General features: G+C 38.8%; 1 protein-coding gene across 1 annotated transcript; it reads left to right on the forward strand.

The window, feature by feature from the left end:
- The first annotated feature begins 792 nt into the window (after positions 1-792).
- Positions 793-13,857, forward strand: LOC139115578 (nose resistant to fluoxetine protein 6-like). Its single transcript, XM_070677819.1, has 14 exons — positions 793-1,141; positions 1,858-2,006; positions 2,762-2,831; positions 4,238-4,310; positions 4,862-5,040; positions 6,100-6,270; positions 7,195-7,291; positions 7,716-7,986; positions 9,583-9,662; positions 10,021-10,131; positions 10,588-10,726; positions 11,616-11,802; positions 12,440-12,582; positions 13,328-13,857. Exons 1-14 carry the CDS (start codon positions 820-822, stop codon positions 13,442-13,444), a joined length of 2,109 nt encoding a protein of 702 aa, XP_070533920.1. The 5' UTR covers positions 793-819; the 3' UTR covers positions 13,445-13,857.
- Positions 13,858-13,936: the final 79 nt, after the last annotated feature.

A 13,936-nucleotide genomic window follows, 5' to 3' on the forward strand; every position in this document is an offset into this window, starting at 1 on the left:
CACAGTTCAAGGCCCACCTCCATGCTAATATTATATTATCAAAACGTAGCATGGCTGTAATTTTAAGGCAATTTCAGTCTGTTGATTTCTTTGTTTATTATTGACCACCTGTTGCCTAGATCTGATGATCGACCCCCTTACATCACAGCGCAGTAGCTCAGGTCATCAAGGCTGAGGTACAGATTGAACCGTTGCGTCACGCATGAAAATTTTATCTAGAAACTGTCAAAGCAAACACTGGCACGTCTCATCCCCTTCATGAAGGCGTTGCTAAGTTCATTGATTTTTCGATAATTTTTGAAGTAGCGAGGAAAAAGAAATCCTATGGGATACTAAAACATTATAGCTCAGTAGCCCTGGCTTCTCAAAATGTGGTCAGATATTCTACATTTCCAAACAACAGTTACACTGTGATGTTGATCTGAATAAATGTCCTCGTTGTGAAAAGAAAACAACCCCCCCCCCAAAAAAAACCCAAAACAAAAAAAATGCACAGCAATAAAGCAACACTATGACTGGAAACAACAGCTCAATGAAGAGGCAGGCGGTACTATGAGAAGCATCCATAGAGGTTTGGGTAACGATTTTGTATAATTCAGAATTGCGATGTATGATCTGGTGAACCGTCTCTTTGAGATGCCATCTCTTTGGCGGCATATTAGCAGATATTATCAAACGAAGTTTCAAAAACCCGATTACGCAATGATTAGGAGACAAAGAGTTGATGAGTAATTCACTATGTACATATCGCTATCTTCTTATGACTGATACTAGGGATTGCATTGCCATGAACGTTATATCGCAGATTGTCATTCCAAAATGGCCGTTCGAAGGGAACTGTACTTCGCTTTCGTCGTGGTCTTGTCGTGCGCAAACTTTGCAACTTCGCAAAAGTTTGGGCACGACATCCGAGAGTTGAAGGCGAAAGTCGAACTGGGTCTGTCACAGATCTCGAACTTAGAAGACCAACTACCCAGTGGTATGACAGATGAGGCATTAGTGCGGCGACTTAGAACGCTTGTCAGCGGTATCTCTTCAGATGTTGGAGCCATGAACACGTCTAGCAATGTGTCAGTTGCCTGTGGTAACGATCTCACCCAGCTGGTCAACGATTGGCCCGATGAGACTTACGCTCGTCAAAGTAAGTAGCAAAATAGGACACGGCTATTTAATGTCAATGGTAAAAATAAACAGTAAATCACTACTGTTTAGTCTTTATTCCACTGTACACCTTAACGAAAAGAAATCAGAGCGTTCCGCCTTTAATGTGATGATGTCATCTTTACCTTACACATGATACGCGCGTGATCTTTGCAATGCATCCTCTTCAGCCCGTGCAGTGACGTCATGTTTACCTTACAAGTAATACGTGAGTGTCTCTGGTACGAAATGCAAACTTTCATGGCCATCTGTTATTCGTATGGGTAGCCAAGAAAGGACGGCATGTGGTATGAAATGTAAAGACAAGCGCACGATTACAGGCTATGGAAACTGTGTGAACAAAATCCAGTACAATAGTAACCATGGAAACAGAAAAAAAACGGTCAAAAATAGTCATAATAAAGCCCTAAATTTGGAACAACGCAATACTTTTTTAGTTAAAGACGGCCGTATGCAGCTGTGAAAGTTTAATGCCCGAAAACTTGCCTACATTTGTCGCGTCCTCAAGGTTTAAATTCTTTAAAATTCGCTGCTGTAACGAATATGTATGTAGTATCAATGAAACAGAACAGATAGCGGCTACTATTGCGTTCGTGTTAGTCCATTCCTCCAATAAGACAGGTTCACGGTCACGAAAGTGGTCGCACTCACGTTTTCAAACATTTTCTTTCCTTATATTCTGTTTCGTATTGGCAGTGGTGGCGTCCTTTGGAAGCAGACTGAACTTAGTTCGGCGTTTTGAATACACCTACGGCCTTCAATCGTGGGGATTGTTTGACGTATGTCGAGAAGTGAAACCCACTGCAGACAGATCCTTTGGTGGACAGTATTGTCTGGCAGCCGGGGTATGTGAACAAAAGCTCTTACAATGCATCAAATCCTGGCTACCCACGACCCTTGTCTGTAGTTTCTCTCTTTGTCTTTTACCTTTTTTACCTCTTCACCCACCCTTACTGATATACGTACCCTTAAAGGGAAGCGGTCGTCAGAACTGCGCATGTGCGACTTTCTTGTCCACAAACAATGTATGCAAAATTTAAATTTTACGATTTACATTATGACAAACATGTTTTAACTATCATCAATTGCCAACGTACCTTGGGTACAGTGTTTACATCGGTCCCTAGCGACCTTTGAGCGAATTTCCGACGACGGCCTCCCTTTAACCGAGCTATTTCACATGGGCTCAAATATCTACCTACCTGTGTGTGAAAATACAGATAAATCATGCATTTAACCTAAAGTAATGACTTAGCTATACGTAAAACCCCGCCTAGTTGAGCCACCTACCTACCTTGCTACCGACGAAGCTGCAATATTTTATCCTCTGATCGCTTTATCTTCTTTCATTTAACTGCTAGTTCTTTACATTTTTTTATGGAAAATTACTGACATCGGGCAAATACATCGAAAAGCCGTACCTCTATTTTGAACAGATAACTCATGTTTTTCGATGATGCTTTCAAGTTTCTGATATTATTAAGGATATAAGGCAAACTTGAATCTGTCATTTTTACCCCTGTCTTGTACTCTGTGAATGTGTCCATATGATTGCTTCTCACAATCACGGCTATAGTCCTATCCAATATTTCACCTGTAGCTTGGAAGCGTTGGATACTGTTTTCCAGACAGTTGCAATAGCGATGACGTCAAGAACGCCATATTTGAAGGTAATTACGATTATATGCTGATACTGATTAGTTTAATAGTTCTTTTACCGGTTCCATGATGCAGTGCGCGCCAGGGTATACAAAGCGTACGTTACGCGTAGAGCTTTTTAGCCGTAGAGTAGACGAAGGGTACGTTACTCATAGAACCCTATGGCAGGTTACACCCTGACCTATATTTTCATCGCTGATAGTAAGATTATACACGGGGCATTATTTCATTGCAAATTTGTGTCATTCTTCTATAACAATCCGTTGTACAACACAAACCAGTATGTTTTCGCTGTTTTGAACTTATATACGGTGTTTGATAAAGTCACTGCAATGCATTGTGGGATAACCGGGAAAAGGTCTATTGTATTTTGTGATGAACTGAAAGGGGCAAGATTTTTATCAGCATTATCTCTGAGCAAATTAACTAACTGTGCACAAATTTCAAAGGACAACAAAGGAGTAAAATCAGATAAACAGTTAATGTCAACAACCGCTAATGCGAGAACCAGGGATTGGAGACTGCCGCTTTAATGCACAAATTATCTCTTTCATCAAATGCAATGAAAAGTTACCTCAATCTTCATCATGGTAAATAGCTGTAACTTCGATAATATTTGGATAATTTACGAAGGTATAATATCTTCTTCGTCTCGTGGTTCTTACACAAAGGTGGGCTACGCTACCACGTACAGTATTCAAAATCATCGTCAAATAAATGTTATATAAAAAGTGGTATGTCCTGTTGACTGATCGAGTATGATATATTAATTTACCCATTATTTATATCGGTGCGCTTGCAAATTTCCGGGACCGACATCCATTTTGAAAATAATCAAGTGTTCTTAAAAGGGTTTCCAAGCTTTTTGAAGCAACTTGACCCCTTTGATTATGGTGATTCGTAAAATTGGTCAGTATGAGCCCTGCCTAGTTCACTTTCCACATTGTACACCGGGTATATCGTTTGTACATCGAAACCAGCATATAAAAGTTTAATTCCATTACATAATTTATTTCCAGACTAATCCTTTTGTTAAGGGCAGCTCTTGAAATGTGAAATGAAATATAACACAACTAACTAACTAAATAAATGTCTAGGGGAATTATGTAGATAGATATTTAGATAGATAGATATATAGATTGATCTATGAGTAGATGAATGGATGGATGGATGGGTAGATGGCGAGAGAGAGAGAGAGAGAGAGAGAGAGAGAGAGAGAGAGAGAGAGAGAGAGGAGACGAGAGAGAGAGAGAGAGAGAGAGAGAGAGAGAGAGAGAGAGAGAGAGAGATGAGGAGAGAGAGAGAGAGAGAGAGAGAGAGAGAGAGAGATTATAATTTTTCCACTGAAGATCCGAGATACAGCCATTAAAACAAAAAGTGCTTTAGCTCAGTTGTTTTCGTTCTTTTCCCTAAACAGCTGGCCTTGGAGATCCCTTGGCAGTGTTCTGCGCCGAGTATCGGCCATTCCGGGTTGGAGACATAGTTGCGATGTAAGGCATCAATATTGATTGGCTTTTCTTTGAATTAATACACATATTTATGTAACAACTGTCAGCAAACTTTCGTGAAGGTCAAGTGCTTACCTGCAACGAGACAGTATAAGCAGTGAAGCGCATGTCACATAACCATTGGCATAAAAATTACTTCATAGCACTGACGTTAACGCGTTTAAGGGGTTTCCTACCGCCCCTCTTGTCTCTTGTCACATCTTTTGTCGATCTCACTTAGAAATCTTACAATGATGACAAGATTTATATGTCTTGTGCAGTCAAGTTTGTCTTGTTTCTCTACATGTTCTCTTACAGCAGTTTTCTGATCTATGCGAGCGTATTCAGTTCACATCATTCTAATTTAGAAATACTGTAAAACTCAATCAATTATTGACAATTGCATTCTGAATGTCCCCAATGATTGACTGCATTTTTAGCATGGTAAGAGTAAAGCGCAATTCCCACAATTTAATACACAGTGTGTAATGAGAAGAAACTCTTATATTTGCATATTATGCTTGCGTCTATCTTTTCTTCCGGTGTGCTCAAAGTGTAATATTTAGTATCATAGCCGGTGTTATGATACTTGGCACTCTCTACGATGTTATATGGCACTGGAACCTGAAACGAAAGATCAAGAGGAGTGAAGAGATCGCTAACATAGACACAATAAAAGAAGAACTCATCAAGAATAAGTCAACCGTGGACGAACTTAAGAAGAAACGACCAGGTGTGTATATGCGTTGAATAATATAGAGTTCAATTGAAAATGTTTGATGTTTTTCATCAATTTCATTAAGAAAGGAATGTATTTGCATGGCATGGTTTGCTTGATAAGACATTAATTATTGCAGATTTTGTATAAAAGACCAAATAATAAGGTACAGGGTTTACTTTGACCTTAATCTCTTCATTGACTTTTGTATCAATATGTAAAGAGAGCCAAATAAGAATCTATCGTCCTACAGAAATAAATCGAAATCTCAGCTGGATTCTCTGGTACGCTGGAAGTGTCAAAACACCAGCGTGGGAATAAAATAACGCATAATAGCAACTAAAGGGACCACCATCATAAACACCAGCGAGAAGGCAGGCAACAAATCGTGATTTTTGTCCGTGTTGTCATTAACGAAGGGAATGTGTAAAACCGCAACACATACTCCCCTCTGGCTTTATCAATGGAAGAGTTACTCGCAGCATTTTGATGTGATTTGATGCTGATTACATGTTTCTTCTTTGATCGATATGAGTCAGACAAAGTAACTGATGACAGTAGTGTTTTCGAAAATAAAATGCAGTGCTGCAGTATTTGCAAGCAGTGGAAATTAAATCGTCTCACACTCGTTGGATGATTAGGGGCAGTAAGCAAAGCTTATGCAGGAGAGAGCGGTGCAAAGTCTTGGTCAGAAAAGCGCTCCGCGAGAGATTTTCCGGTTCGGGATTGAGAAAAGGAAACACTAAATAATGGGAGGTGTGAGAGGAAAAGGCGTGAAGGCACTTACGCACAGCTATTATCTACTCATACATATTTTATTGTTGGTCAAAATATAACAAAAGTATAACGTATTGATGTGTAAAAACCCCTACGGTTCTTATTTCTGAAACTCGACAGATTGACTGCCCCTGAAATCTCCTCACTCATGTAAGACATTCCTTCTAAGCCTACTTGGGGATGGGAATCTGTATCTATTAACCTTAGGATACAAAGACAACGTATTGCTCAGTTAATGTGACAAAGCAAGTGTCCTTAGAGTACCTTCATCCAAATTATCATTTTTTCCTTCACTAGGTATTCTGGGAAGGATCTTGATTACTTTCTCAGTCATCTCAAATGGTCGGAAAATTCTGAGTGCAACTTCGGGTGGTTCCGGTACGATCTCGTCAATCAACGGAATTCGGGTGATCAGTATGATGTGGATAATACTGGGACACACTTTTTCCTTCCCTGCAGAGCTGTTTGGTAGGATCTTTCCTTTTTCCTTGCTTTAATTTTATCACATATATACCACAGTATACTGGCACCGGAGCGTACTTCTGGTATAATACCGAAAGTATTATGCCATAACCTTTATGTAAATGCGCAGATAACCGGGACTATTTTCATTCGTAAGCAATTACTAAACAAACCAAGCGCTAGAAAAAACTGTTGGCATTGAAGAACTTACAGACGATAGCTACGACAAAGTTTACCATCTTAAGTGACCTTAATGAAAACATAGGTTGTTTTACATTATTCTTTTCCATCATGATTGCGGCGAAAGTGTTGAGCGAGAACTTTTCCACATGTACACAAGCCTTTGACGTGTTAAGAAGTACACAACGCACTGCCAAATCAAAACAGTGGTGTGGCGCATCATCGCACATCAAACCTGACTACAAAAATGGGAATTTAATATATATCATACTGCCAAATTTCAGGCGACGACGCCGCGTGTCAGGCATCGGTTTTTTTGTGTTTTCAATCGTATCACAGGTAATAATAGCAGAAACCAATAGCCAGACTGCAAGCGCAAGTACTTGGGAGATTTGCACTCGAGCTTGCGAAGACGCATGTGCGGAGACGGCTGCGGAATATACCGCAAGCCCTCGTGCAAATACCCCGAGTACTAAGCGCTTCAGTGCACTGTCTCACCATGCTGCCATATTGTTTTTTAACAGCTTTGAAAATAATTGAAGCTAAAATATTTATACGAGAATCTTCCTGTTCACAACATTGATAGTGTGGTTGATTTTGCCTCCCTCCGCCCCCAGACGATCTTCTAATGATAATTTATTCGATGATTATATGATCTATCTATTGATTTAATAACGATCTGCACTTTGTTACCATAACTTCATATTTAGCTATCACTCATGTATCATACGTCTGGTCTCTCAATCACAGACAACTTACGATATATTGTTGACGATGTTCTCAAAAGACGGTCTATCCTCGTGATATATGCGGGAATATACGGGGTTGACGTGTTTTTTCTATTGAGGTATTTTCTTTTAGTTTGCTTAATTTTCTCGTGCTATAATACCTAACCATAATTGCGTATGTTTACAGTTAAGCGCGTTCCCTGTATGGTACTATTAATTATATATCAAGCGTCTAAATAGTTAGATTTGAGTTGCGTCTATTAGCGTGACGTCATAATGCATGTATTATTTTCAGTGTTGAACCTTTTCCACATTCATTGCACACATTAGCAATCAAGTTACTCAAATGAAAAACAAGCAATGAGTGTCACTTTGCTTGAATCGCTCTATGAAAAGCTTGTCTCATCTGTTCACAGCAATTTTACCTGAGGATGCTTAACTACGATGGCCGAGAACGTTCTTGAAAATGCAAAATGCAAAGTTCAAATACAAATTCAGAATGAAAGTTGAAAAATCTTAACTCTCCGTCAATCTGCCTTTCAGCGGTATGCTTGTGACCTACCTCGCCTTGCGACACATGCGCAAAACCAAAGGCAGGATGAACTGGTTCCTTTTTTACTTTCATCGTTGGTGGCGTCTTTCACCACCATACTATTTGATGTTGTTACTCGTGACCACGCTGTTCTTGTACCTTGGGAACGGTCCTGCGCACGATCAAAGGGTTTTCTACGTACAAAAACAGTGTCGGGACAATTGGTGGGCTGCCTTACTCTACTTTCATAATCTGTATCCTTGGCCTTCAAGCACCGATATAGTACGTGAACATTTTTAGTTGCTCAAATTTTCCTTAATGAAACTTTCAACCATCCTATTACAAAATCAACAATCAAAATCGAAGGTCACCGTGCAAAGTTTAGTACAAGAGAAACAAATTACCAGACATTCACCGACATTTTACTTCAAAATGGCCGCCATTCCTGTGTTATCTTCCTAGGGAAAAATAAAATTGTCCATATTTGAAAAAAACTAAGACGGTAAAAAACTTTCTTATTCTTAGAGCTTGAGATTGAGCCCCCCAACGATATACCAGAAATGTATAGGAAAAATTTGAGATTCCGAATATCTGTGTCAGAGGTGCACTCTACCTTATTATTGGCATTCAGTCAGATGAATTCTTTGTCATTGATAGCGCATTGCTATGCGCAGTCATGTTGACTTGTACATTTACAAATAATCGCCGATGATGATTTCAACATAATATTTATGTGTCAACATATTGTTCACTAAGCTGTGACTCCATTGAAGGTTGAAGACATCGTGACTTGGTCTGGTAATGACTTCAAAGGACATGATGCCCGCGTCAAGGTCGGCTCATTTTCAATGTTTTCATATCATCTCCAGATGAAACACGCATGCAACCAAGACAAACACAGTAGAAACACATCTTAAAATAGCTACTCATCCACACTGCTTGTTACCGCACGCCTTTTATGATAAGTTGACAAGCGATACCTTTCAAGTAGACTTCAGGTCGGGGATAGATATTCGGACTCTCAAATACTTACGATACACTTTTAGTCTACCATTTGTGGGGTGAGGGGTTCATTTTGAAGTAAATAAAGTTTTCATCAGCTTCATAATTTTTTGTGAAAATCGAAAATATAATTTTCCCCATAGAGTTAAACAGGAATGGCGGTCATCTTGAATCGCAAGTGTCTGTAAATATTGGGTAGAACACTTCTGTAGTATCAATTATTCTACACGCTGACTTCCACTTATTTCATATCGAAAGGAGCATGTTAAAGTTTCGCTACGGGAAGTTTGGGAGAGAGTTGAAGTCTTTCAGTTTCGAGGTTCGAACTATAGGCATTATACCAGTCGTGCCCAACGCTTTATGAGGAGACCAGGAGCCCATATTATGAATGACTTTGCACACAGAAAATTTCTACGAAAGAGCAAAAAATGGCACTTGCATTTCACCACATCATAAAACACATTGAATGTCATATATAAGGTTCAGGTACTTGAAGTTTTTTCAATTTAGTCAGACTGATGGCGTCTTTTGGTTCAAAGCATCCTTCAGACGCCGAAACGGTTCACAAATACAGAGGACAGTTCCGAAGGAAAGTATCAGTATCAGTATTCTTTTCATGGCCAATATTTTAAGTTTGAATTAATTTCCGTCCACGACAACACAAAGCATCCGCTTATTAGCACACTTTCGACGTGAATTATTTGTCGTAACCAGCAGATAAATAATTGCCTTAACCCTTTCACTACCGTAGTTTGGTCCATACCCATTTCTATCAATGGTGAGTGCAGACCAGTTTACCAAGGGTCAGGGGTCATAGGTTAAAGATACAGAGATGGGATACGAGTAAATTTAGTTTCTGTATCTTTTTAATTTCAGTGCATGGGTTGGGTTTGGTATCTGTGTGTTGATATGCAGCTTTTCGTCATCAGTCCGTTCTTCATAATTCTTCTTCACAAGTAAGTCAAATGTAAACATTTCTTTATCGGTTTAGCTAATGTATGCAAAATGGAGTCATATTGTAATTGAACTGTTGTAAGAGTCCATGAGTACTATATTTCCAGTCATGGGAGAGTAGCAGCTCATCTTGGTGAACATTCACATCGTATATTTTGATGAAGAGGGCGTCTGGTACACAAAGTGGCATTTGTCTTCTAACTCATTTTAGTCATATACTGTCTTCAGGCGCTAGCGCTCATGGCTTCCCAAGCACCTAAACAATGCCATTACTTGTCTAATTCTAATAACTATGTAAATTATTCATTTGCAATAGTTTTAAATCTTTGCTTGTTTGCTTCTTGTTACGTCATCACACAGATCGGCCAAAGTTGGTACGTTGGCAGTGACATCTTTCATCGTGGCTTCCATAGCAACTGTTGCTGGGCTTGCAACGCACTATGGATATCCAATCACATTTACGGATTCAACGTAAGGTTTTGTTTTCATATTTGTATATTTAAAGATACAACACACCCCTTTAGCTATTCGACTAAATTGTTAACCCCCACTTACAGATGTCCTCTGATGAATGGGAATGTTTCCTCAAACCCCGAGTTTCTCATTTCAGCCCCAAATGTCAATTGCTATGATATTTAAGGGGCTTTATAATTTTTCTCCATTTTGAGTTTTTTCTTTTATTGAGACAAGTTCAGTCAAGATGTATGCATTTATTTTGACAGACATTTAGAAACAATGGGGTACATTTTCAAGTTATTGACACTTCAGTCATGGAAGTTGATGAAGCGTCGTAATAACGGACGCTTGCGTATGTATTTTAAGAAGGTGTCTAAACCAATACAGAGCATTTTACTTTAATTCAAATGTAGTGAACAGCACAGCGTTATACGATTGCCCCTACCACCTCACAATTTGAACGTTTCACAGATATTACAACGACAATCTAACAAGAGGGGACGACGTTATTTATCCAACACCATGGAGCCATCTGCAGGCGTATTTGGTCGGTGTCTACCTCGGTTATGTACTGTGTCGACTTGATGGACAACAAGTCAAAATCAATAAGGTAGGTCTCGAAGTGTTTTTTATCGAGTGACTATCGGTCACATTTTTCTGCTAATCCTTCGCATTATAAAATCTGAAATTTGGCGGGATCCTAGTTATTGAGAACCGTTACCGAAAATCAAACACTTCTTAATTCCATAACTGAGTTTGCCACGCCCATTTGTTACCTCCGATGTTTATATGAGAGCTAATGTAGTACTGCTGTCTGTCTGTATGTGAACACGGCTTCTTGAGCAATAACCCTGAAATTTGGTTCGTGGCTGACTAGGGATTATCTCATCAAGACTTGACCAATGATGTAAATTTATTTAGATTTGTTCAAATAATAATGGCATTTGCCTGTTAAGGCATTTTTGAATTTAATTTTCAATTTTGAAAGACATAATTTTTTGCGACAACCACTAACTCGAAATCTTCCAAAATTGGTTTGTGAATTTTATGTGATGACTACGGTCATATCTACTCAACTGATGACACAATTTTTATGATTTAGATTTCTCATTTTTGGTCTAAACATTTCTCTACAATGCAATAATTCGTTAGATGGCTTGTACACATGATTTGTATATTTCTTGGGATGATCATGTGCAATTTTAAGACATACGAAAATTATGACAAAAATAACATAATACTGTTTTCAAAAGCCACAGCACGATCTGATGAAAATTCTGAACTTAAAATGATAAGAAAACGAAAACGCAAAGTGCGATTATTGGATGTTAATACTTTGTTGATATAAAAATGGGCGCTGAACTACATTTATGTACTTTCTCGTCCTATCAGATTATACTTTCCCTTTAAACTAACTCTCACTCTCTCTCTCTCTCTCTCTCTCTCTCTCTCTCTCTCTCTCTCTCTCTCTCTCTCTCTCTCTCTCTCACAAATTGCAGTTTCTTAATTTGTTTCTCTGGTGTGCTGCAGCGGCCACTGCCCTCGCTATCGTTTATGGAGTCTACCCTTCCTTGATTGGGGATCGCCCAGAACAATGGGTGGCGGTCCTCTACAAATCGACAACCAGTTTTGCATTTGTCACAGCTGTAGCATGGGTCATATTCGCCTGTGAAACCGGAAACGGAGGTAAGCAACGATTAAATCGAAGGATCGCAAGTGACATGCCTTTAACCTGAAATATTTTTGATTAAAGAGGAAAATTTCAATTTCAGTGATTCAGTACGCCCTTAAACAAACTCATTTTCTAATTTTCTTACAGGGAATTTAGGATGTTAAAATCAATATTTCTTGTGCTGTCGTTTATGCCGTTATATATGACCAACGTTTCGAATATTCTAGCTTTCAACTACTAGTTCTATAGTTTACACGGAAAGACATTTATTTTGCTCAACACTACAAATACCGGTGCGAAACTTACCAGACATCCGAAGACAAACTGGAAACTAGCAATTTCAGCCTGATTTTTCAAGATACTACGCATGGAGTGACTCTCTCAGCTTCATTTGTTTAGTGAAATCTGACGTCATGATAGGTGATCCAGTTTATTATTTTCTCAGCTTTCTGACAGAATTCTCCTTCACGAAAACTTGTCTTCACGTTTCCTATACAGTATCGAACGTTCCTGAGAATTACAACGGGACAACGAATATCCTTGCTGCAATAGAGTTGTAGACAGTACTGCAATCCAACTATCGTTTTTTTGAGCGAGTTCAAAGATTTAGGTACTCACCGGGACACTCACTGTGAGTTTTATTCTGTACAGGGCCTGTGAACACTTTGCTGTCCTGGAGTGCTTGGACTCCTCTGTCACGTCTAACTTACGGTGCTTACTTGGTTCATCCAATCGTACTCTTCGCCTATTACTGGGGTAGAAAAACACCAGTACATTACACGGATATGAATATGGTATTATTATTATTATTATTATTATTATTGTTGTTGTTGTTGTTGTTGTTGTTGTTGTTGTTGTTGTCAGTGTTGTTGTTTTTGTTATCGGCGGGTTTTGTTCACATTTCGAAAACTTTTGACAACAGAGATACCTGTCTCTGCTACCGTAATACGTGCTAGGCTGATCAATTGGCACAGTTTGAAATCATAATCGGCGAAAAAGACAAAATTAAAATTGGAATAAACGTATCTGATTTACAGATACAGTTCCGCTTCACACATATTAACTGACAGATGTTTTTTGTTTGTGTTTGTTTTTGCCAATCTTTTCCACCAGAACATACTTAATTTGGTCACTGCAATTAGCTTATGTGACAAAAATGTTTACTCACTTAACGTTAATAGCACTTATGCGGTCTATGACAGCGAGGGTGTATACATAATAGCAATCAACTGGACTTTCGCAAGTTCCCTGAATGGAACCAATTGTCAGTCATCTGTTTAATAGCAAGGTTTCAGTGGTTTTATGGGTCGGATCTTGTCATTCTCCCATTTCTAAACTCTACTCCGAGCTTAACAGCTTGATTGCGCACTTATTGTGCCACAATGAAAATCAAACATTGACTACTACTACCACAGCAAGGCCCCAACATTGATCAAGCAGAATTGAATTATATCCAAAAGCATCACAATTTTCGCCCCGTTAGCAGATATTGTCAATATTCACCCACACTTGCCATGTCCTCTTTAATTCCATTCACAGATATACTATTTCGTCGCAAGTCTGATTTTGTCCTACGCCTGCGCATTTGTGTTGTCACTAGCCATTGAGGCGCCAATGATTGGATTGGAGAAAATCATATTCCGTCGTCGACCTTGATTTCAACAATACTAATCAACCAGTCCTTGGTACACCAATCTCCCCGTTCCACTCTCGTCAGCCTGTATGAAGATTAATTCCTACTTTCCATTCGCTTTCCAAGAATTACATACTTTGCAGCCATCTCTCAGCAGACCAGTATATGACTTCAATTTCTATTTACCAAAATAGGTAATTTAACAGTCAATAATTATGCAATGTACGTTAGAATGGAAGCGCCACCAGCTGGAACTGTTGATGTGTTTTTGACACTGACGTATATTTTCATCACTTCTCTTCTGTTTGTACAATGCAATTTATTGTTGTCGAAATACCCGATGTTCAACATGGCAATTCATATGTATGAAATGTTCAATCTTATTATTGATAAATATTTCCACTTCAAACTGATGGAGTCATAAAAATAACACTTACACAAATGTTTTGTTTCGGCATATATTTTGTGTACTTTGTATTTCAACATATATTTTAACATGAGGCGTGGAAATAGTT

Source organism: Ptychodera flava, chromosome 17 (genome assembly GCF_041260155.1).
Source record: "Ptychodera flava strain L36383 chromosome 17, AS_Pfla_20210202, whole genome shotgun sequence".
Taxonomy (NCBI): Eukaryota; Metazoa; Hemichordata; class Enteropneusta; family Ptychoderidae; genus Ptychodera; species Ptychodera flava.